At 44.2% G+C, this 23,135-nt stretch overlaps 1 protein-coding gene across 7 annotated transcripts in view; it reads left to right on the top strand.

Moving 5' to 3' along the window:
• Positions 1-23,135, top strand: part of YPEL2 (yippee like 2) — a 99,870-nt gene that overhangs the window by 47,671 nt on the left and 29,064 nt on the right. For 6 of the 7 annotated variants that reach the window (XR_012374454.1, XR_012374455.1, XR_012374456.1 and 3 more), the window contains exons 3-4: positions 4,598-4,641; positions 5,646-5,754. Coding sequence is in view for 4 of the 7 variants with exons in the window: in XM_073879508.1 (XP_073735609.1) it covers positions 4,598-4,641; positions 5,646-5,754 (153 nt within the window). In the remaining 3 variants the exon portion in view is untranslated. Of the gene's footprint in view, positions 1-4,597; positions 4,642-5,645; positions 5,755-9,419; positions 14,166-23,135 lie in introns of those variants that run through there. The other variant, XM_025851147.2, reaches the window with a different exon arrangement.

Below are 23,135 nucleotides of genomic sequence, written 5' to 3'. Positions count from 1 at the left end.
TTTTTTTTTTGGCTGGGTATACTACACTTTATTGATGATACATGATAAGGTAGGGCTCCCCGAGTCCCTCCCTTTCTTTGGGGGTCTGGGATGTAAACTGTCTAGAGGTCGTGAGATTCTCAGTGTGTCAGGGGATGAGTTGGGGCAAGGACTCCCCAGCAGCTGAGGGCCTCTCTCTTCCTCTTGCTCTCCCTGGGGCTGGTTGTCCAGGGGGCTTTTACTCCTTGGAGGCCATATAGACCATAACGTCCACCACCTGGTTGCTCTGGCCAAATTCATTGTCATACCAAGAAATGAGCTTGACATACTGGAACATGTAGACCACATAGTTGAGGTCAGTGAAGGTGTCACTGATGGTGACAGTATCCACTTTGCCAGAGTTGAAAGCAGCCCTGGTGACCAGGTGCCCAATATGACCAAATCCATTTACTCTGACATTACCATTGTGTCTCGGGGATGTGGCTGGCCCTGCACCAGCAGATTCTGATGTCTGACGAATGGGCTAGGAGCCGAGAGCCTCTTTTGCTCATTTTAAAATTGGGGCATTTGTTCCTTATTGTTGAATTTTGAGAGTTCTTTATATATTTCAGGTACAAGTGCTTTGTCATATATGTGATTTCCAGATATTTTTTTCCCAGTCTATGGCTTAACTTTTCTTTTTATCGGTTTTTCAGAGTAAGTTTGAGATTTTGATGAAGTTCAGTTTAGCAGTCTTTTTCTTTTATAAATTGTTTCTGGGGCAGGATCTAAGAAATCTTTTCTAACACGAAGATTTCCACCTGCATTTTCTTCCAAATATCATTCGTTTTGAATCAATTTTTTGTATAGTCATGTCAATTCTAAACTACAAAGATCATAAAAAACGAATACATTGCCAGATACCAGTTCTCTCCATAGCATAAGTTCCTTTTGAAAAGAAGTTATATTCTCATTCCCTGTTGAAATGTCACCTATTCTTTAAAGGGACAAATTTTTGTGGGTTTATTCTTTTGGAAAATATTGCAGAATAAGAGTACCATATGAATGTCAAGCTCCTTTTTACAGCAAAGGCCAGAGAGTTTGGAATGCTCATCTTTTTACAAAAGGAAAATGTATAACTTCTTTACATTTTTAAGTACTTTGATATAAATGAACCTCTTCGTGGTGAGCTATCCTATATATACAAAAAATTGCAAGGATCCTACTGTTTAAATATCCTGTTTTTTAGATTTTATTTATTTTGGGGGGGGAAGAGAGAGAATGAGCAGAGGGAAGGGGCAGAGGCAGAGGGAGAGAGAGAATTCTCAGACTCCCTGCTGAGCACAGAGCCCAACGTGGGGCTCAATCTCAGGACCCTGGAATCATGACCGGAGCCGAAATGACCAACCGACTGAGCCACCCAGGAGCCCCAAATATCCTGTTTCGTTTCGTTTCGTTTTGTCTTAACTTAAGGTTAGTCTCATTCTTGACATCCTGTTGCACAGAAAACAGCAGTGTTCACGATAAGCTGAAAGCGAAGACTGAAGGGCACCGCTGTCACACCACACACGTGTACAATGAGAGCCCCACACTTCCTTCTAGATAACCTGTGCGCACATGACACTAACCCAGGGAAGATCCCAGTGGCAAATCTCTGACTGTTTAGTGAAACCATTTTTTTTTAAGAGAAAAATATAAAAAGAAGGAAGGAAAGAAAGATAAAAGTAGATTAAAAATTTAGGTGTTTTTTTTTTCCCCTACCCTGATTGTCTTATATACCTTCTGGGGATGCCTCTACCCTGGAAAGTCTTAAATGCTGCTTCTCTCCCTATATTCCCAGTTATCTCTAGGTATAGCAGATCTGTGTTTGTTTGGGAAATAAATACCTCATCCTGTTATAAATGGTAGAGCTGTGTTGCTTTGTGTTATCTTCCTGTCTGCTTTCTTCTAGAATTTATTTTCCCATAGCCTCATTCTTCTAAGCTCCAAACTTGAAGTTTACAACAAATGTTTCTTAGAAGATGACGCTCCTGATTATCCATAATGTAGAACCAGGAATCATAAAAGAATATAATTTTGGAGCTGTAAGGGGACTTGGGAGGTTGACTAGTCCAAATCCCTTATGAAAATAAAAAAATACAAAGGAATTATGGTTAAATCCATAGAATGGAATACGATTCAGCAATAAAAAGGGAATGAGCTTTTTTTTTTTTTAAAAGATTATGTTTATTTATTTGAGTGAGAGAGATGAGGGGGAGAGAGGGATAAGCACACGCCATGCTGAGTGAGCAGGGAGCCGGACGCAGGGCTCAATCTCACGACCCTGAGTTCATGACCTGAGTTGAAACCAAGAGTCGGAAGCTTAACTGATGGGACCACCCAGGTGCCCCAGGGAATGAGCTTTTGATAAAATGCAACAGCGTGGATGAATCTTGGAAGAATGATGCTGTGTAAGAGAAGCCAGACAAAAAGCACTACATACTGTGTGATTTCACTTATAAAAAACTGGAAAATGCAAGCAACAGTGATGGCGGTGGGTGCCTGTGGATGAGTGGGAAAGGAGTGAGGAGGGGAGGGAAGGCAATAAGGTGAAGAGGGACGCGAGGAAACTTCTGGGTATGACAGTCGTGATTGCGGTGATGGTTTCACAGGTAGATACAAATAGTGCACTTTACATAGGTACAGTTTACGACATGACTTATACATCAGTAAAGCCACTTAAAGAAATAAAGGAAGTTAGAGGCAGTTCACCTGTGGAATAAATATTAAAGGCCTACAGTATACCAGACTCATGTGCTCTGTGCTAGGGTTTCAGAGAGAGTGAAGCCTTGGCCCATACCTTCCAGGGAGCTCCCCATCTAGTGAGGTTGTTAGAAAATAAACATATCAATTAGATCCAGTATGTTAAGTGCTAAGAAAGAGGCACAGACAGGGCACAGGAGGAGTCCAGAACATGGGGGCCAACGGGTACCTCTTCTGGGGGGAGGTCAGGGAAAGCCTTACGGAAGAGAGCAAGCTGAGCTGAGGGTGGAAGAGCCTTCCCATCTGAGGGAACGTCATGGGCAAATTGGTGAGATGGCAAGTTCCAGGGAACTGCGTGTGGTTTGGCCTGACTAGAGCAGAGGACGCTATAGCGAGAGAAGGGACCGCAGAGGTTGGTGGGGCCAGACGGTGAAGCTTTGGCTTCCCTGCCAGTGCTTGGGTGTCTTTGTGCTCCAGGGTTGAACTAACAGGTTGTCTAAATCCATAGTCTGTGTCACAGGGACATTGTCTCTTCCAAACACTTGGCATAGACCTCCAGGTTTTCAAGGCTGGGACACAACTATTCCTGCTTCATTCAGCCTGGGAGTTTCTTCTGTTCCCCAGGAATGTTTCAAAACCCAAGGGAAGAGCTGGTTTAGGCCTGAGCAGCAGCTGGGGAACATCTGCTTGCTTCTTGGAGCTACACCTGGGAGCACAGGCCTTTGGTGCGTTTGCCTGTTGGAGGCAACCAACAATCAAGCTGTCCCAAAGGCAGCTTTTTCCACAAGTCCGAAATCTTGCCTTTCTTTCTGGCTGGCGGCATTGATCCCTGAAGTCCGGTATTTCTGACAGTGGCTGTCTGGTGTGCAGTGATCTGTGTCCTGTCTGGTTCTCTCCTACCCTCTGGTCCTCTGTTAACTAGTCACCACTGGATTTCTCCAGCCACGGAGTAATAGAGGTCATGGGAGAGTCCCCTTATTTTATTTGTTTTTAGAGTGGTTTTCGGAGGAGACTAGGACGTTGGATCCAGAGTACGACTGTCAGACCACATTAAAAATGCAGGCAGCAGCGGTACGCGGATGGCTCATGTCAGCCGGACCTGTCGGTGTCACCAGAGGAGGGAAACACGGCAAGGGCCTGTCTTAATGGAAGTGGATGCCAAACTGCATGGCAAGCCCTGGCTCACGTTTCTCCAGCTTCTGCTGCCCTTGAGCTGGAAGAGAACAGCTCATATCGAAGCTGGGATTTAAAATGGGATTGCTGCTTAATGAGTGTTGCTGTGATCTAGAGATCAAGTTGCTTACACCTCAAAAGGAGAGTGCCCGTGCTCCCAGGCAAGAGGATTGTTACTCTTAACGGCAGTTAGGATCACAAGACGTGAGAAGTGTAGGTTTGGTGGTGTATTCTTTCTTGCCTTGGGGATCCTTTGGCATCTTCTCGGGGTTGGGCCAAGAGGGCAAGCAAAGGTGCCCCCACTGATTTCCCTAACCACCTCGAGGAAAGCTGTGGCCAGCACAGATGCCTGAAATAAGTAGGTCCAGCAAAGGCCAGTGTGGATTATCTTGGGTGGATTAATAGAACAGACGGTGTCAGGAGGGAAGAAGTTCTCAGTGACATTGTGGAGTTTGGTTTTTCTGTCTTCTCACCTGGGCTGGTGAGAACAGTCCAAGTGTGGGCTGGCCCAAGCTCTGTGGCTGTGTTTATGCTCTCCTCTTGCCCTCCCTCATGCTAGCTGCCAGCTCCTCTACTAAATGGCTCAGGGCCGTTTTTTTTTTTTTTTTTTTTTTTTTTGCTGTGTCAATCCTGGAAGGTTGTCATTGTTGTGATTTAGGGCTGGTTTCCCGAATGGGTGGATGAAATGGATATCTAACTATCAATTTGTTTCCTTGCATTTCAGTCGTTCCAAGGAAGTCAAGGACGAGCATACCTCTTTAACTCAGTGTGAGTGTCTCTGGTACATCCATGGTTTGGTGCAAATTTTGTCGGGTGGGGGGGAAAGCAGCACTCAGTCATAATTAAACAATGGCCCCTGCCCCCTCTGCGACAATAGAAACCCTGCAGAACATTACTATCCACATTAGGTAGCCAGTTATCTTTGGGGAATTTTTTTGGGGGGGGGCAGCATCTTTGGCTAAAAATAATACATTTACTACCCACAGTAGGCACATCAGAGGGCTGTAGGCTCATAGGGAAGACGTTGAAGTGCTTCCGAGAGCCTCATCATGGAGGCTTCATAGCCAGGTCTAAGATGAGTCATCCGGGAGGAGAGGAGGTCGAACAAAAGACATGGGGATCCACTGCAGGAGCTGGGGCTGGAGGAAAAAGCCCGGGTAGTGAAGAGCCTCCCCCACTGCAGTCGCGGCCTATAGGGCTCTCTGTCACTGCTGGGCACATCCTTTGTAGCCTCTTACCTGGGAAAGGAAGGGGGGGACACTCACAGAAGTGTGATGAACTGTGAGAATGACAATCTCACATGTTCAGCTGGAGATACTACGGGGCTCATTCATCCTTGTAATCAGGCAAAGACTGTGCAGATGTCCCGTTTGACATCTTCAGCTGCATTCAGTCCTCAGTAAGCTCTGAGCTGAGGACCCGTGCTCATGGCTGTGGTCTTCACAGTGTGGCCATCCATTGGTCCCCTTAGGTCACAAGATTAGAAGCATTAGTTAGAAACCTTCCAAGCAAAGTCTCAACCGTACAGACTATTTTTCATAGACTCACTGAATCAGAACTTGCAGATCTCAAATGCATTTCAATGGAGATGTTTCCACGTGGCTACCTTTTGGGGACTGTTATCCCTTTTGGTCATAAACAACGCCCTTCTCAGTGCCAGCGTCCCTTGAGGCATCCGTGCTCAGTTACTTTCTCGCTGCAAGCTCTGCTTGAACGACCGAGGATGAATGTGTGACTAACCACCCTTTCTCTCTCTCTGTCCCTTGGCACAGAGTTAATGTGGGCTGCGGGCCTGCAGAAGAGCGAGTGTTGCTAACAGGACTCCATGCAGTCGCAGACATTTACTGTGAAAACTGCAAAACCACTCTGGGCTGGAAATATGTGAGTACTGAGGAGTCTGGTCGGTGGCGAGAGGACTGTGAGGGAGTAACCGAGAGCCTCGTGCTGGAAGATTGCTTTCTTCTCCTGGCTTCCTGTGACCTTGTGGGATTATCTTCATCCAGGAACAGGCAGTGGAACCCGAAGAGCTATTCCTGGCACACTCCTGTCTACCACACTCATTGTTCCCTTTTCTCTGACAGTCCCCTTCTCCTGCTCATTCCTTTGCACCTGCCCCTGAGACAGACAGATACACATCTGCTTTACAGTTTAATTAATAATAATAGCAGCACATGACATTTCCTGACAGCTTACTCTTTCCAAGCCTATATTATTTTATTCACTCTTCACAGCTTCCTTGGTGGGTAAAGCTTCCTTACCCATCCATAAAATAGGGCTGAGGAGACGGAGACTTAGGGAGGTTAATAGTATATCTGATGTTATCCAGCCATTACATGGCCAAACCAGGATATTAGGCATCCAGGAATCTCACTGCAGAGCCCATGCTCTTTGCCCCAGTAAATGTCCCCAAAACATTCCTCAGGTCCTAGGCCCTGTGCTAGGCATCATCAAACATGTTAATTAATGTCCTCTGTTAGATAGAGTCATGGCTGGACTCTCCCTAGTGGACGTTCGTTCCTTCGCTGTTTAACGCAACAAATATTTTTAATGTCTTGATACCTAGAGTGAGCAGTCCTTCGCCACGGTGAGAGGAGGTATAGATGATCCGTGAAAATAAACTTTTGTTGTTATTGCTGGTAGATATATTTCTTATTGGCAGATATTTTCACATGCTTTTTTCTGCCCAGTCATGGTGGGGATGTTGAGTCTTCCTGGCTCTGGGAGGACAACTTATTCCACGTAAAATGCCATAAATTCCCTGTCCTGTCAGTTGCCCAGGGTCAGTGTGGGGCTGGCTTATATGACCTGTGGTTAGTTAGCTTGTTTGTTAGCTTGGGAGAGCCCGGAGGAGTTGTCAGAACTGCCCGCAGAGTGATGATGATGTGTCAGTGTAGGTTTGTTGATTGTGAAAAACACACCACTCTGTGGGACTCCAGGAATGGGGGAGGCTGCGTGTTATGTGGGAGCGGGGAGTACAGGGGAAACCTCCTTGCCTTCTGCTCCTTTTTGCTATGAGCCTAAAACTGCTCTAAAAACATGAAGAAATCTATTTAAATAAAAAAGATGTTCAGCAAAGTATGATTCCATTTAACCGAAGTTCAAAAATGTGTGAATCTTAACTGCCGCAGTGGGGCTGCATTGCCTTTAGATGCCATCTTTCACATCTCCCTTGAAATGTTCAGAATTAGCAAGAAACACCCTAGATGGCATGTTTCACGATGCCAAGATGGTCACAGATCCCTATGGTTGCCCTGATTGCTTCCTGTGGGAAAAACTGGCCTTGGCTATTCTGTTCCCACCTGTATGGCCGGTGGCCCCCTCTGGGCGATCTGGGGGCCACAGTTCTGGTTTTGATTATTCAGAAATGTTCTGCCCTTCTGTTTCCCCAACCTCTTGGTCATCTTATTCCATTGAAGATGTACAGGATTACAGACAGACGATAAATCTGAGTTCATTGGTTTTGCTCCTTACTTTAGGTAAAATGATTCACTTCTTTGATAGAGGTTTATTAAAAGCCTTTGTGTTGGATACAAAAGTAAATGTGATCTAATGCTTGCCCTTGGGAGTGTTTACAGTCATGGTATCAAGGAGTAAAGCTTACAGGTAAATGGATAAAACAGCTGGACAGGCATAATGATAGGACAGTAGAGAAACCTCCATCTCCCAAATACATTACCCCTCATGTCCCAGGCCCGTGCTCCAATCCTTCATTCCATTATTTCTTCTGACCCTCATAGTTAATCCTGTGAAGTACTTTTAATTATCCCAGTTTTGTAAATGGAAAGTTTGCGACTGTAAATGCAATTGGTTAAGTGATGCTTCTGGGGCCAGGATTCAGTCTGGGGTGTTTCTGCAGACTCCAGATCTAGTGTTCTGTCCAGTTAGGACATTTTGGAAGTGCCCTGTGGGGCACGTGGGGGCTGTAGAATTTTTTTTTTCTTTTGACTTTTGTTTGTTTAATAGGGATATATTCTTACTTTCCTAGTTTTCTTTTTACCTCCTCCCTATCCTAAACACACTGCATGGAACAATAGGTCTTAGTCTCGAAACACATTCCTTTGTTGTGTACATACACACACACATACACGGAGCTGAGGAATAATGAAGTGTCAGGGAAATGACTGCTGAGTCCACAGCTCTTGCGTGTGTGTGATGTGTTTGCACATTCCCTCTCAGCGCCCCTCCCCTCTCCACTTTGTGGAATGATTCCTCTCTCAACAAGAGGCTCAAGTGTGAGCTCTTATTAGGAGACTCAATTCCCCAGAGCTCTAGGAACAGAAGATGCAGTTCATACAAATGCTGCCCAGAACCTACAGGCAGGAGGGTTGAGTTACTTACTAAGTTGGAAGACTTGGGAAAAGAGCTGATGTCCACAGCTTGTGCACATCGAGCTCAGCCATCTAATGACTGTGATGACCAGTGCTTTCCATATAGTACACCAAGATGTTTTTATACATCTATGCCTAGGAAGAAAATATCCCTTTGAGCCTATACCTATGCGGGGCTTTTTTTTTTTTTTTTTCTTTTTTCTTTCCTATGGGGCTTATTAGCCTGCAAGCCCACCCACAGTGTTGTAAATTTAGGATGGTAAATTGCCAGGTGGTTTCTGTTGCATTTTCTCTCTGGAGGCCTGGCAGCTGGGTGGGGCGTGAGGGCTGCCAGGTTCTTCAGCCTAGAGTTCATGTAGCTCCTTACTCCCTGGAGAAAGGTGGTGAAGAAAAAACAGACTTAACACACCTGACATAGAAACAGCAAGATAAATAAGAGAGAGACCTATTTGGCCTCCCAATACTTTGTTCTCTCCCTGAGTGTCTTTTCTCTAAGTGTAACAGTACAATTGAGGATTATGACATAGAAACTTCATGGATACATCTATAGAGCACATTTCTGGTTAGCATCTGAAACCAGGTTCCTCTCAGATTTTACACATGCACGCTCTCTCACACATGCACGCACACACACACATTCACACACTCACTCAGCAGTTATTTATTGAAGACCTATTATCTGGCAAGCAGTCTTCTAGGCACGAGGGATACTGCAGTGAACAAAATAGATGAAAACCTCTGCCTGCCATGAAATTTGTGTCGTCCTGGTGAAAGACAATAGGTATAGTAGATGTGCGGGTTGTACTTTGTGTTTGAAAATGATAAGTGCCGTGGAGAAGAATGAAGCAGGGAGAGGGGCGGGGAGGGTGTTCTGGGGTGGAAGTTGTGCTTTTAAAGTAGAATCGTTGGGAAAGACCTTACTAAGGTGGTGACATTTGGGCAAAGCCTTAAATGAGCAGAAATCCTGAAGAAATTCTACTGTAAATATTGAGAAAAAATGTTTAGAATATTTAAATTGCAAAATATCGAAACTCGGTTGTAAATATTGAGAGTCCTGGCGCTGTCTCGGAGCTGGAGCTCAGTGAAGGGGATGTGGTGTGTCTGAGTGGCGGGAATTCTCTCAGTCTGGGCCAGGCTGGGCCTGATCACTTCTGTGCTACAAGTCACCTACTTGTCTTTGGTCATTCGGTGTCTTTTCTCTTCCTTTGTGTCTCCTAGGAACATGCCTTTGAAAGCAGCCAGAAATATAAAGAAGGCAAATACATCATTGAGCTAGCACACATGATCAAGGACAATGGCTGGGACTGATCGGAGGGTATCCACCTAACCCAGTGTCCACGTGAACACCATCCAACCGAACATTCTACCCAAGCGTGAGAGAGTGACTGAACACTTGGTTCCATCCATTTAGGGGCCTTGCCATCTGGGGCATTCTCCCACCCTGACGCCGTCTTTCTGGTGACCGGCCTCTAAATCGCTGTCTCTCTGTCTCTTTGCTTTGTATCTGTTTGTGAGTTGATCCTGGCTTCTCTCTCTGTTCTAGTGTTGGCTGAAAACAAAACAACGAAAGGAACAGATGCCTGACCACATGGCGGCAACCCACCTTGATAAGGGCCCTAGGGCCCATGTAAGAGCTGCCTGATGGCCTCTTGTCAGGAGAGCAGTGGCACAGCATGGGGGTGTGAGGTAGAGAGGAAGGGGGAGCCTTGGGGGTCCCAGGGGTGGGCAGGGGATGGGCCGTTAGAGGTAGGAACAAAATTGTGCTGCTCCCGGGGTCCCGGTAACGTAGGCTTGAAATAATCGACTTGTCTAAAAGGACAAAGAGGAAAAAAAAAATACCTCATGACTGCATTCTCTCTGATCAGAAGCTTCTGTTCCTGACACCGACTGTGCCAGGTTAGCTTGTGCGAACGCAAGAACTGGCCCTAACTGTAGGGGCGCAGGGGCCTGGTTCTCCTGGGCTGAGTTGGGGGTGTTGTGGAGGCAGAGAGTGAAAAGCCCAGGTGGTTTTAGTAACTCTGATGCCTCACTGCTCCTTCGGGTTATCTTTGCCTCTTCAGCCACCGTAGGTGAGAAGAGGGGGACTGCCATTTGCAATGGGTGCAAGATCCAAACATCCCAAAGGCTCTGGCCACCAACCAACTAAAATCAGTAATCGAGGAGGACAGGGACCAAAGGGGGGCAGTAGTTTGGGAGCTCCTGCAGAAATGGCTCAGATACCGGGCCAGAAAAAATAAAAAGTAGAACCAGTTAGGAATTCTGACTGTCTAACCTTTTTTCCTGACCCTTAGTAAGAGAAGAGCCTTGTGACAAGGAAGGGGGTGGGGTGGGGCAATGCTGGGAATAGCTTAGATTCGAACCATTACAGGTTAGTGCATCTTTCCCCTTTGGTATGCAAAGGCTTCAGTGAGATCAGCATTTCTTTGTACATAGAGTTTTGGGTGTTTTTCTCCAGTTCTATCAAAGTCCCAAGGCTTTGAGCTTAGTGATAACCTGGCCAGTAGATTCGTCATGCCCCTAGCTGTTCTCCTTGGACTGGAATGCTTTGTGTGGAGAGAAATTGTCAGAGCGGTCCAGCAGTGGGGAGGGCCTAGGTATGATATCCAACGTCAAGTTACAAATTCCAGTATTAGCCCCTGCCTCCCATCCATCTCACAAACCAAACCAAAGTTCATTATATTAGGGAAACAGAGAAAAGATCCTTAATAAGGCTTATGAGAGCAAGGAGTTTGTTAGTTAACCAACACTGTGACGTGTATTCTACCAACAGGTAAGCCAGTACACGGTGCACGATGAAACTCGTTTAACCGAGTTAATTTTATTGCTTAGACCGAAAATGTAATTAATGTTAAGATATGTGCAGGTTATGTTAGGTAATTCTCAGCATCTCATTTCTCTAAGTAGGCTGACCCTATAGGAAAATTAACCTTAAAAGTCACAGAAGAGTGAGTTCATAGAGGCAAGAATCTGTAAAATTGATTGATCAGGATTCAAGCAGCCAACCAGGGACATTTCCAGAATTCAGACAAATTCCCGTAGGGAGTGAGTCCATGGTGGAAATGCCTTTTCATGTTTCTGTGGGCTGATTGCAGAAGGGGGGACCTGAGGTAGGCGTGGCCCTTCCCTGGAGGGTGACGGATGGCAGGACTGACAGGAAGCTGGGTGGCTCCAGGTAGACTGCTTCTGTGACACAGAAGGATTCCTAGAAATTGAATCTTGTTCTCAGAGGCTTTTTACTCACATTTTTTGGTACTTTAGCAACCCTGGGAGATTAAGTGCTCCCCACATTACTAAAAAGCAGACTGAAGTTCAGAAGAAGTATTTCATTTATGCTCCCAGAGAAAGAGCTCTTCTGGCTCCCAGGGCCAAGATCTCAATAAAAAGCATTTTCAACTTTCACATTCCTAAGATGGCTTGCCAGCACAAAAATCGTAGATCCCCCTTTCTGTCTGCCCTGAAGGTAGTGGCCTTCACTTAGAGATTTTGATTAGCCCCTTTGCTCAGGGAACGTCCTGGCTGTTGATGCTCCTTTCCATAGAAAGAAAATGGGGGTTAAGCACGGGTAGGTGTTCTGTCTTTGAGACTGAAAATGGAGTGTGGTGACATAGAAACCAGACATGGGGTGCCCTAGAATTTTCAAGGGGCAGAGGAGACTGATGTGCCACTGTTCTTCCTTGGGGATAAGGCCTCTGACTGTTGCATGGATCAGAGGAGGCTCCAGTTAGACCCAGGTTCTGGTTTTTTTTTTTTTTTTTCTTTTTTTTTCCCCCCAGTTCTTACCCATTGAGCATCCAATGGGTGTGTGGCACCATACTTGGTGCGAAAGATCTGAGTAGAATGTTGGTTTTCTGTAACTACAGGGGAAAAAAAAAACAACTCATTAGGCTTTCCCTCTGTGTCAATGAAACCAAAAGTGCTTCTTATAACCTTAGCTCCATTCATGGCTTGTCTACCTAACATCTAGCAGTATTGGAGAGACCGCAGCTGAGTGATGGAGACGCATCAACTCGTGGCCTCAGTCAGTTCATTCTTTAATTTCCTCACCAAATTATTGACTCAGAGCATAACCAAAGACCTCATCCATTCACCCCTGGCGGGTTCAGGGAATTGGAGTTTGACTGTAAAGCCTAGGCAGGGCGCAGGGAGTAGGGCAGGGGAAAGGGTGAAGTGAGAAAGGCAAATACAGTGAAGTTCTGTACCTCAGCCAGCAGCTGCCTTCATTTGCAACTGAAGTCCAGCTGGCAGACTCTCTAGGTCCATCTCCCCTGTGCCATCCTAGGTCATGTGGCCTCGGTGGCCCTGGATTACACCCAGACCCCAGGATGTTAGTCTCAGGCTGCTGACGGGTTGATTTGACATGAATCGAATACAGCCAGACTTGATGCCCACAGATTGTCAACTGGGCCTTGACTGAGTGCTGCCCCGACTCCGAGACAGCAAGATCATGGAGATAGGATAGAGTAAATCTTGACTGGTGGGTCAGTGTGTGAAAAAGAGGTGTCCCCTTTATAAAAAGATTTTCAAATGGATATATATATGAAAAAAGTTGCTTGTGAAATATACTTTTGTAAATAATATTTAATTTTTTAAATAATATATTTGGTGCTGTTTTCTCAGATCCCCTGAGAGCACTTTTTATTTTCATTTTTAAATTCTATGGTTTCCTCTGCATTTCTTGAAGTATATTTTAAGGGAAACAGTGATCACCAATATACTCTTTTAAAAAAAAAGATCTGTATCACTTTAGTCTGGACAGAGGCAATGCCTCTCTGCATTTTTTTTCCAGATGGAGCAGACTCTGCAGTACATTACCAGGTTGAGAATTGAAATATTTTCTTGCACCAATATTTGCTAGAAAAGAAAATAAATAAAATCAGATTTAGTAACAGCTTAGTGATTCCTCTTGTTGGAAGAATTTCCAACAAATCGGAATCTTGTTTTTAATGCGTGTGTGTGTGTGTGTGTGTGTGTGTGTGTGTGTGTGTGTGTGTGTAAAAAGCACTTTGGACTGTGCCTCCTGTTTTCTTTTATTGGGGACACTATACCTACAGTTTACACCTTGGGCACATAAGGCTTTCTTCTCTTTCTCTCTGCTTGTTTTGTTTCTGAGTGGACCAACAGCACAAACCATGAGGATTTTGTTTTTCTGAGCATGGAGCTATTGCCACTTTGCTCCTTTTTCTTTGTGTGCTCAACTCTCCCAGATTGTAAAGGAAATCTGTTGTTTGTGAAGATCAAGCAGAGTCAGGTCTGTGTGTTTCTGAGATGTGAGTGTATTCCTTATGTACCCCAGGGTTCCAGTGGTTGTAGAAGCCACATTGTTAACTGGTTTGGGTTGAAAGAACATCGGTAAAATAATACACATACCTTGTAGGTAAACAGTTTATATTTTAAGGTCAGATTGCCTCAGGTTCAGGAAGAGGCTGGGAAATCAAATCTTGAACACAATCAACTTACATATTTTAACAAAGAGTCTGCCTCAAATGAGAAAACAAGCTAGTGGTCAAGGTAGAGGAAAGAAATGTTTCATTTTCTCAAGCAAAATACAGTCATGAAATCTGCCAGCAGTGAAAGGAAAAGCCAAGAAGAAACAAGCTATTCCCATCACCAAATTCGATCTGCCTGTATATTTTTATATAACATTTTGGTGAAAGTGAGAGTCGGTTCCCTTTTCCAACCTGCAGAGACGATCTTTCAGTACGGAATCTCTACTTATGCTTGTGTTTACAAACTGTATTTGTTGGGTTTGGGTTTTGTTACTTTCCCCTTTTTTTTTTTTTTTTTTGGTGGCATTTTTCAGGTCACTTTGCTTCAATAACAAAGATAATTATTTTCAAATAATTTGTCTTCACCTTTTCCTGTATTTGTACATAGTGATTCAGTATTAGAGAAAAGTGCATTGTTTCTGTCCTATTTCCAATCTGTGTTGGTGCTCATTTGAGAAAATAAAGTTTTCAAATATTCTTTGGAGGGCTCATCTGTCTTAATTGACCCAGCATGTTTTTAACTTGATTTTAACGTTGAAAGTAACTGAAAAGCCTGTAGGAAGTCATCTAACCCCAGTCACAGAGCTCTCAACTGAGACCCTGCAGGGTTGTTTGTTCCAAGGACAGTTGGCCAATTAATGAATAAAAATCAGGTCTCCTGCTTATCTGCAAATGCTGCTCTTATCTTTAGATATCAGAAATGCCTGAGTGACCTTTAGGATTTTTGTCTACTAAACCCCATATTCTTAAACTCAGCAAACTTTTCTGTTTATGCCAATTTCTTTGGGGGGAAATTGTATTGCATTAAGTGAAGAGATAAAAGAATTGTAAAACAACAAAATTAGGTCACAGAGGCAGCATTATCTCCGAATAACTGGCTAACAAAGGAGGAAAGGAGTATTCACAGTTACAGTATATGGAAAATCAAGTCTTCTCACTCACTGAACAAATATTTATTAAACATCTGTTAGGTTCTAGACACTGGGTGAGGCAGTTGGACCATTCTAGTCAATCAGCTGCTTTTCTTTTCCTCCAGTATCTTCCATATGCACAGCCTTGCATAGCCAGTCAGCGTACACAGTTTTGTATTTTGGTGCCTTCATTTAACAGATGAAGTATTTTTGCCTAGACATCAACTTTTTCAAAACCTTGCCTCCACAACTTACAGCGTTCTCACCTTATATAGGCAACCTAAATAGTGAAGAAAGAGGATATTAAAACTGCCCGAATGTGTGTATTTGTGTGTTTTCACACTGGTGAAAGTATTTTAAAAGCCTGTTCTCTATAAAAGAAGAAATAACCTTGTCTTCCCGTGAATTTTCGCCTACCCATTCGGGGCCCGGCTGCAGTTGACTTTATTTGTCCTTGAGCGTATTATCTTATCCCGTGACCTGTTTTGCTTCAGTGGATGTGTCTGTTATCATTTCATTCTTGTTTGCCTTTGGCCGACCGGGAGGAGAGAAAAGGTAACACGTGCGGGAGACAACCCTTTCCCAGCCAGCAATCCTTGGGTCCTCCCCTTTCCAAGCTCTCACACCCCAGTGGCCATCCAGGGGACCAGGCCGGACCGCGGCTAGAGTGCTTTGCCTAAGTGACCTCACTTAAGATCCCCGCCGTGAGGCTCTTCCTCACGTCATCCCAGGAGTCCTCGCCGCTCTGTGGGAAAAGCAATGACAAATGCCGATGATTCCCATTTGACTGATGATGAAATTGAGGTCAGGAGGGTTTCACGGGAATGATAGGGTCAGGAATCCTAGCCCGGCTTCACCGCCCTAGGTTCTTTCCCTGCACTGTGTTCCAAATGTCAGTCTCTGTCTTCCTCCAGCCTTCTTAATTCTTGTGTGGCTTCATAGGACACTTTCTTAGTCTGCCCATCATGACTGTTTAATGTGTAAGGGGTCAGGGAATGTGAATCAGCAAATTAGGTGGCTGCTACCTGAAAAGGATTGTGTATTCCATAGCTGAACGTAAGCTCGGCTTTGTTGGTTCTTAATACTCTGCAGTAGATCACATGTGTAATCCTTGGCCCCTTGATTAATAGTAGGTACTTAACAACTGCTTGGTGAACATTGAACTAATGTGGATTCAAAATCTGTTTAATATATTAGTATCCCTAAGAGGACAAGAGAGGAGGTTAGCACTGAATGTTTCCTGCATAAGGTAAATGGTTATATCAGGAACAGTCAGTTTACTATTTGCATTTACTTATTCAACAAGCATTTTTTTTTTTTTTTTGGACGTCTGTTACGTGCCTAGTCTAGTCAGGAAACTAACCCCAGGGAGCAGAAAATCAGTGGTACTAATTGTGCAGAGTGGGAGAACAAAGAGTTATGCCTGGCCCTCCCTGTTGGTCAAATCATCATCAGCCACCACCCTCACTACCCTCTCCGGCACCTGTTTCCTGCAGAAGCAATTGCTCATAAATCCTTTCATCTGAACCTAGAGCAGGGCACAGGGCAATCTCTGGAGTTAGGGCACCTGATTTCAAATACTGGTTTCACTTAGTGAAAAGGTTATCTACGGAAAGGGCTCAGCCCAGTGCCTGGCACCTCGCAAGGAGTCAGTAATGAAATGGTTGTCATGATTACACAGTGCTATTTTGAGTTGGGAGTGGGATGAAGTGGACTGTTATATTTGATCTTTACGTACATTATTTGCTTAATTTTGCAACATGCCTATGAAGCAAATACTCCATTTTACAGAAGACAAAACTGAGGTTCAGGACATAAATAACATGCTCGTGGACGAGCTGGCACACCCCCTCCATTCTGTGGCCCCAGCCTGCCATTCAGGAAGCAGGAATAACCACCAAATAGGAAACTTTTTGGCAGATTAGATCACACACACACACCCAAACTCATGGCTGTCTAGTTGTCTCCCGTTTTATTCTTTTTATCACGAAATAGAAATTCTGGCTTTTCCATTGGAAGCCAGGAGCTCAGAACTGAGGAAGAGTTGAGTTGTACCATACCTTGATTTTATAGGATTTCAGGCCTGTTAATTGCAGGGTTATGATTGTTAAGAGGTAAAAGTGTTGCTTTCAGTTGTTCAGACTGATAGGAAAGATGGAAATGAAAACCATGCCCATGCAGAAGTGACTAAATATACTAACATTCAATACCATCTCTGTGCGGACGTTTGGGGTAACTCTCCAGGCCAGCTTAGAACAAGCCAAACATTAATAAGAGTTCATGTGGCAGGAAGATACTTCTGTTCTCCCCCCTCCTCCACCCAGGTGATAATGGGATCACTTTAATGAGAGACAGGATAGCTGGGAAAGCTGAATTTTTCGAGGCCTTAGCAAATCATTTAAAAACTATGACAGAACTAGTGAGTTGTATTTATTTTGAATTAAAATCATGCTAATGGTTTATTCCAAGCTCAGAAATTAGCAGGGTCAAGTAGAAAGAATGTTGGCTTTGGAGTCGGATAGATGGGGATTTGAAGCCTGACTGCATGATTATATATTGATTACTTTGAGGAAGTCCCTGCAATTCTCGGGACTAGTTTCTGTCATCTGTTAATCAGGGATACCAACAACCACACTCAAGTTATTGTCAGGGTCAAATAATAGCCATAAAATGCCCAGTACATTGCCTAGATCAAATAGGATTTTGCAAGTGTCACTCCCCGCCCCCCACCCCACCCCGCCAGCACTGTTAGCACTAGGATAGTGAGGATCCAAAATTCATTCCTCTAACCCACCTCTACAAAAGAGGAGAGGAGGGTAAGTCATCAACACCTGCTCATGGGCCTGGGAAGTAGCGGACTGACATTAGAACCCAGCACCCAGGTGATCAGGCTAGTGGTCCCTGCACCACGCTACTTGCTTTTAGCTCTAGGGGGTGAACATTTATGGAAAGAAAAAAAGGGCATCAGCTAGAAAAACATCCTTGAATTTTAGAATCTTGTTTGAGAATTTTGATAGTAACCATCTTTGGTGGTCTTCAGTCAGGCATAATTTGCTCTTTGTTCTTGCACCCTGGTCTTGATATGCAGGCAACATGCAGAAGGAGCAGAATGTTCTCAAATCTCACTCACCTCCCCAGCCTCCCCTGGACTGCCTGCTTCTAATTCTAATTCTCCAGAGCAAGGCCCTGCCAGCACAGCAACCAAGCAGGGATGTTTTATTTATGGCTTTAATAATGGAGTCTCTTGGGAAAATTTTGGTTTCCCATTCCCAGAAGCAAAAATTCATCCACAGAATGTTCTTAAAATTTATTACCGATTATATTTTTTTCCCCAACCACATTCTTTGAGCCACCTTAATAGACTTTAAAATGTCCCTTCACAAAAGTGGGATAATTTGAGTTGTCGTTCATTTGCCTGGTATGTTCTGTACCAAACCAGCACAGTGTCCAAAATGAAGAATATAGGTTGATCATGCTGTTGCCGAAGACATAATCCTATGTTGAACATGCTGTATTTATGACCCAAACTGCCGCCAACCCAGCAGGAGCTTGTTTTTTGCTTCGTCCAGTTCCCTGTCCCTGATTTTCCACTGCCATTGGAAGAACAGCACCCACTCCTGGAGGCGCTCAGGCTTGACGTTGTTTCCATGGTGATGGGACGACCCAAGACTCAGGTTTCATTTCATTTTCGATCTCAGTGATATGATAAAGGAATCGCACCGACAAGAATGCCAGCCATCTGAGGGAGGAGGACTGAGGAGAGGAGTCATGGGCCTTCTGGGACCCTACCAATCAGAAGAACTCCTGTGGGAGCTTCTGGTTAACAAGGGGGTATGGGTCGTCCTCTTGCAAAGGAGAAGTGGGAGTTACCACAGAGATAACTGGTTTGGACCTGTTGCGGCCAGTGCATCAGATAATTCATCTTGCCTGGGGTAGACCCAGGTTTAACCCGAGGGAGATTGCCTGAAAAAGCTAGGCCATGAGGCAGGCAGAACTCAACCTGAGAATGCCTGTAAAGATCTTTTCTGCCTGTGGGCAGGACACTAACTGGCAGGTGGGGACTAAAATGCAGGCTTCTGGGCTCCTTTTAGCTCTGTGACCTTGGCTGGGTTGGTTACCTTTTGAGGCTCCGCTAACCAACCTGTAAAAGAAAGTTGTGGTGAGAACCAAGCGTGACAACGTACATCAAGTGCTGAGGTGGAGCCCGGCACCCTAGAGCTGAAGAGATGTTGGTTATTGTTGTGATAGTAGTGGTGAAGCAAGGCGGGGCTGTGTGTTCTACAAAGTGGAAAAATGCATGTGAATCACTGGGCAAATGAGAAGAAGAATCCTAGTAGGATGGTTTATAACTATCCTTTTTCTCTGCATGTATTTTCTCAGCATATTTTAGTTTATATTTCTTCATACTTGGCAAATAGTAGATATCCCCAGAGACAATAACTTACACATTTCTTTCAACAAATCTTTATGAGCCAGACTTTGTGCTAGAGATAGACAAGATCCCTGCCCTCAGGGAGTCTTCTCAGTCCCTTCAGGGAGTACTTGTTTAACCAGGGGTAGTGGGTAGTTGCCCAATGAAGGAAACGCCAGAGCCACCACTGCAATTACTGGTTTGGACTGGAAAGTACAGTGATAGAAAGGCTTCCCAGAGGCCCCTTGCTGCCTGTCTTCCACTGGGCCCCTCCAGCTCTTGACCCAGGCCTGTACTGTGATCCTTACCAGATTGTATTGTCTGACTCCTTCCGGGGCAGGAACCCAGACTCTTCACAGTTGACTGCACTAGCAGCTCAGTGAATGTTTGATGAACCAATATTCATGTGGGTATAGGGATGGTCATCGAACAAAAGAATTAGTCCTTTCCACCCCAACCCAAGAGGAGACTAATGATATTTATTGACTGTTGGGGGAGGGGGGAGAAAGATTTATTTATTTAAAGATTGTTTTACCTTCATTCCATTGGAAATAATAAGGCAAATGAGAGAAGTTTAGAAGATAGGAAAGGTCACTAAAGCAGGCATCTGTTTCATATCTCATGGCGGGAGTAAAGGTTCTCAAATGGTTTCATTTGGTCCAACCTAAGTACAAGGAGTGGGCAGCATGGGATGGTCGGCAGTCATTCACGTGATATTAAGGAAAAGGGTCTCTCCATGTGGGGTATGTTGGACAGAGAGCTGAGCAGGGTTTTGGGGGCACAAACGTGAGTCGTTTCGGCCGGCTGGTCAGAGGGTGATGTGTTGTCTGCTGCCCAAGGAAAGATCTCAGCAGTATGGCCTGGTGAGGCCATGTATGGGCTCACTCAGTCATAGGTTGGGCAGTCAGTGAACATGGACTCTAATTCTTTCCATGGGGTCTCTTTAGGTTTAACCTTTTTGTCTCCAGACCCCACTAATCTCTCTGATCATTTTCTTTGCCTCTCTCATCCCTATCTCTTTAGTCTAGGGAATGTCTTTCAAGTGAGGGATAGAGGTGGGGACATCTTGATTTCACTTACAGTATTTTCTCCCAAATGCTTTGTTCTTGCCTAGAATCTTTTATTCTTACCTTTGATGGCCTAGAATTTTGAAACTCAAAGCCAAAGAAATACAAATCATGGTTAAGATACAGAATAATTACATCACCTCCAAAAGGTCCTTCATGTCCCTTTTATAATGAGCTCCCTCCCTCCTATCTCCAGCCCCCAACAACCACGGATCTATTTTCTGTTAATGTTGTTTTGCCTTTCCCAGAATGCCATATAATATGTAACCCAGTCAATGTCTTTTTTTTTTTTTTAAGATTTTATTTATTTATTTGAGAGAGAGAGAGAGCAGGAGCAAGGGAGAGGGGCAAAGGAAGAAAGAGAAGCAGACACCTTGCTGAGCAGAGAGCCTGATGTGGGGCTCGATCCCAGGACTCTGGGATCATGACCTAAGCCAGAGATAGCTACTTAACTGACAAAGCCACCCAGGTGCCCCAATCTGTCTTCTTTCATAATGCTTTAACATAATACTTAGAGATTCATCCATATTATTGTATGAATCAGTAGGTCATTCCTTTTTATTGCTGACTAGTATTCAATTGAATGGATATACCACAGTATGTTTACCAGTGATGGACGTTTCTATTGTTTCCAGTTTCTGGCTGTTAGGAAAAAGTGGCTGCGAACACGTATGGACAGGTTTTTGTGCATATTGTGTATATATTTTTACTTCTTTCGGGAAAATCAGATTGCTGAGTTATATGGCAAGTGGTTGTTTAAATTTAGAATTAACTAACAAACTTTTTCCAAAAAGGTTGTGTCGTTTTGCATTTCTACCAGCAGTCTGTGAAAATTCTATTTGTTTATATTTCAATTTAGTCATTCTGATAGATGCGGATACTCTCTCTCTCTCTTTTTTTCCTGATCTCTACTGCCACATTCCTCCCATGGAATAAATGTACAGAAATTCCTATCTGACCAAAGAAGGAAAAGAGCGAGGAAGAAATTTAAAAGTGGCTTTACATAAGAAGCAAAAATATCTTTTGCTTCATAAGAAAACATAAAGACAAGAATAAAAAAATGAAGAAGTAAGAAAACAGGTGTTGGAAAGGGGGACCCAGGTATAGGATATCATAAGCTCTCCAAAGTGACTCCTCTTTGTCATCCATCTAGGTAGGAAGCAGTTTGGTCAAATACTCTGGTTAATCCATTTAGAAAACTCCACTTCTGCTCTGGACATATATTATAAAACCAACCCCTTCTGTTAACTCTTGTGTTCTAATCTAGTCTCCTTTAAACCAGAAATGGGAGCTTTTACAGAAAGATGGCTGGGGTGACAGCATTGCTAAAACAGCCATGTGCAAAATAATTATGAAGGATTGCACATTCAAAGGAAAACCTCACCCTTGATCCCAAATTATATTATTTCTTAGTTCTTTGGAAAGGGATTTGCCATGAAACCTTTGAAACCTTTTGAGGAATCATCTTGTTCTTTTCCTTGTTACTCCCCATTCACTTCATTGGCACACACATTTTCAAGATAATCTTGCAATTTATAATCTTGGCCATTTACTTTAGTTCAAGGCCCCAGTGAAACTCCTATGACCTCGTAAAGAGGCTGCTAGAATCAACATCTAGAAAACTCGGATCTAAAATGAAGACTACAACCCTTTCCTTCTGCATGACAATTGAAAGAAGGCATTTCTTCCAGGGGTGTATGGAATACACACTGGGGGATCTGTTTACCCAGAAGTTGCTTCTTGTACTCCACTGTGTGGCCAACAAGAGGAACAGAATACCCTGAGTAGTCTACCTGAGAGTCTCTACATCCTGCTTCCTTTCCTTCTTTTGCTGTTCGTATCCAGAACTGCCTATATCAATCACCTCTCCTTTTCCAAATGCAAGAGAGAGCAAGAAGGGAGAAGGGTGGGAATTTTGAAGAATTGAGGTAATATGCTGACTAGTTGGCAGTGCTTACTTTTGGTTTCTAGGTAATAAATCATAACCTACAAGCAAAAGACCACTCCTGCTTTCAGCTACCATCTAGATCCATATTCCCCAAGGCCCTGCCTCCAGGGTGACCCAATACTATGGTAAATGCAAAACCTGCTGAGATTGAGTGTCCATGTTTGAGAACCAGACTCTAGACATTTGGTTCAAAGAGTGATGGTGACACAATGGGGTCAAGTGAAGCTGTCAGGAAAATAGCTACTAATAATAGCTCATATGTATTGAGCACTAGCTCTGTGCCAATCATCAAATGCTCCTCATGTTCTTTTTTTCATTAGCCCTCACATTAACCCTATAATGGAGGTCCTATTATTAACTCAGTTTTGAAGTAAAAAACAAAACAAAAAACTGGGATGCCTCGCTCGCTCAGTCCGTGGGGCATGTGACTCTTGATCTCAGGGTTGTGAGTTTGAGCTCCACACTGGGTATAGAGATTACTTAAAAAAAAAAAATCTAGGGCACCTGGGTGGCTCAGTCATTAAGCATCTGCCTTCGGCTCAGGTCATGATCCCAGGGTCCTGGGATCGAGCCCCGCATCGGGCTCCCTGCTCCACGGGAAGCCTGCTTCTCCCTCTCCCACTCCCCCTGCTTGTGTTCCCTCTCTCGCTGTCTCTCTGTCAAATAAATAAATAAAAATCTTTTTAAAAAGGGGCGCTGGAGTAGCTCAGATGGTTAAGCATCTGCCTTCGGCTCAGGTCAGGATCCCAGGGTCCTGGGATTGAGCCGCACGTCTGGCTCCTGGCTTGGTGGGGAGCCTGCTTCTCCCTCTCCCTCTGCCTCTGCTCCTGCTCATGCTCTCTCTCTCTGTATCTCTCTGTCTCAAATGAAAAAAATAAAATCTTTAAAAAAAAACTTAAAAAATCTAGAAAAAATAAATAATAAGAAATAAAATTAAAAATACCCTGAGGCTTGGTGAGATGGTGACTTCCTAAGGGCCCCCAGCTAGCAGATGATAGGCCCAAGTTTTAAACCTAGGTAATGGGACTCCAGAGTCTTCATTCTTAACTACCCTACAGTATAATTACCACTACAGCCCCAATGCAGTAAAAATCCCCAGGTAGATCAGTCT

Source organism: Callorhinus ursinus, unplaced genomic scaffold (genome assembly GCF_003265705.2).
Source record: "Callorhinus ursinus isolate GAN/ISIS: 27379988/994484 unplaced genomic scaffold, GSC_fseal_2.0 scaffold34, whole genome shotgun sequence".
Classification (NCBI taxonomy): Eukaryota; Metazoa; Chordata; class Mammalia; order Carnivora; family Otariidae; genus Callorhinus; species Callorhinus ursinus.
Note: the sequence above shows the minus strand (reverse complement) of the source record. Positions and strands in the feature narration are given on the sequence as shown.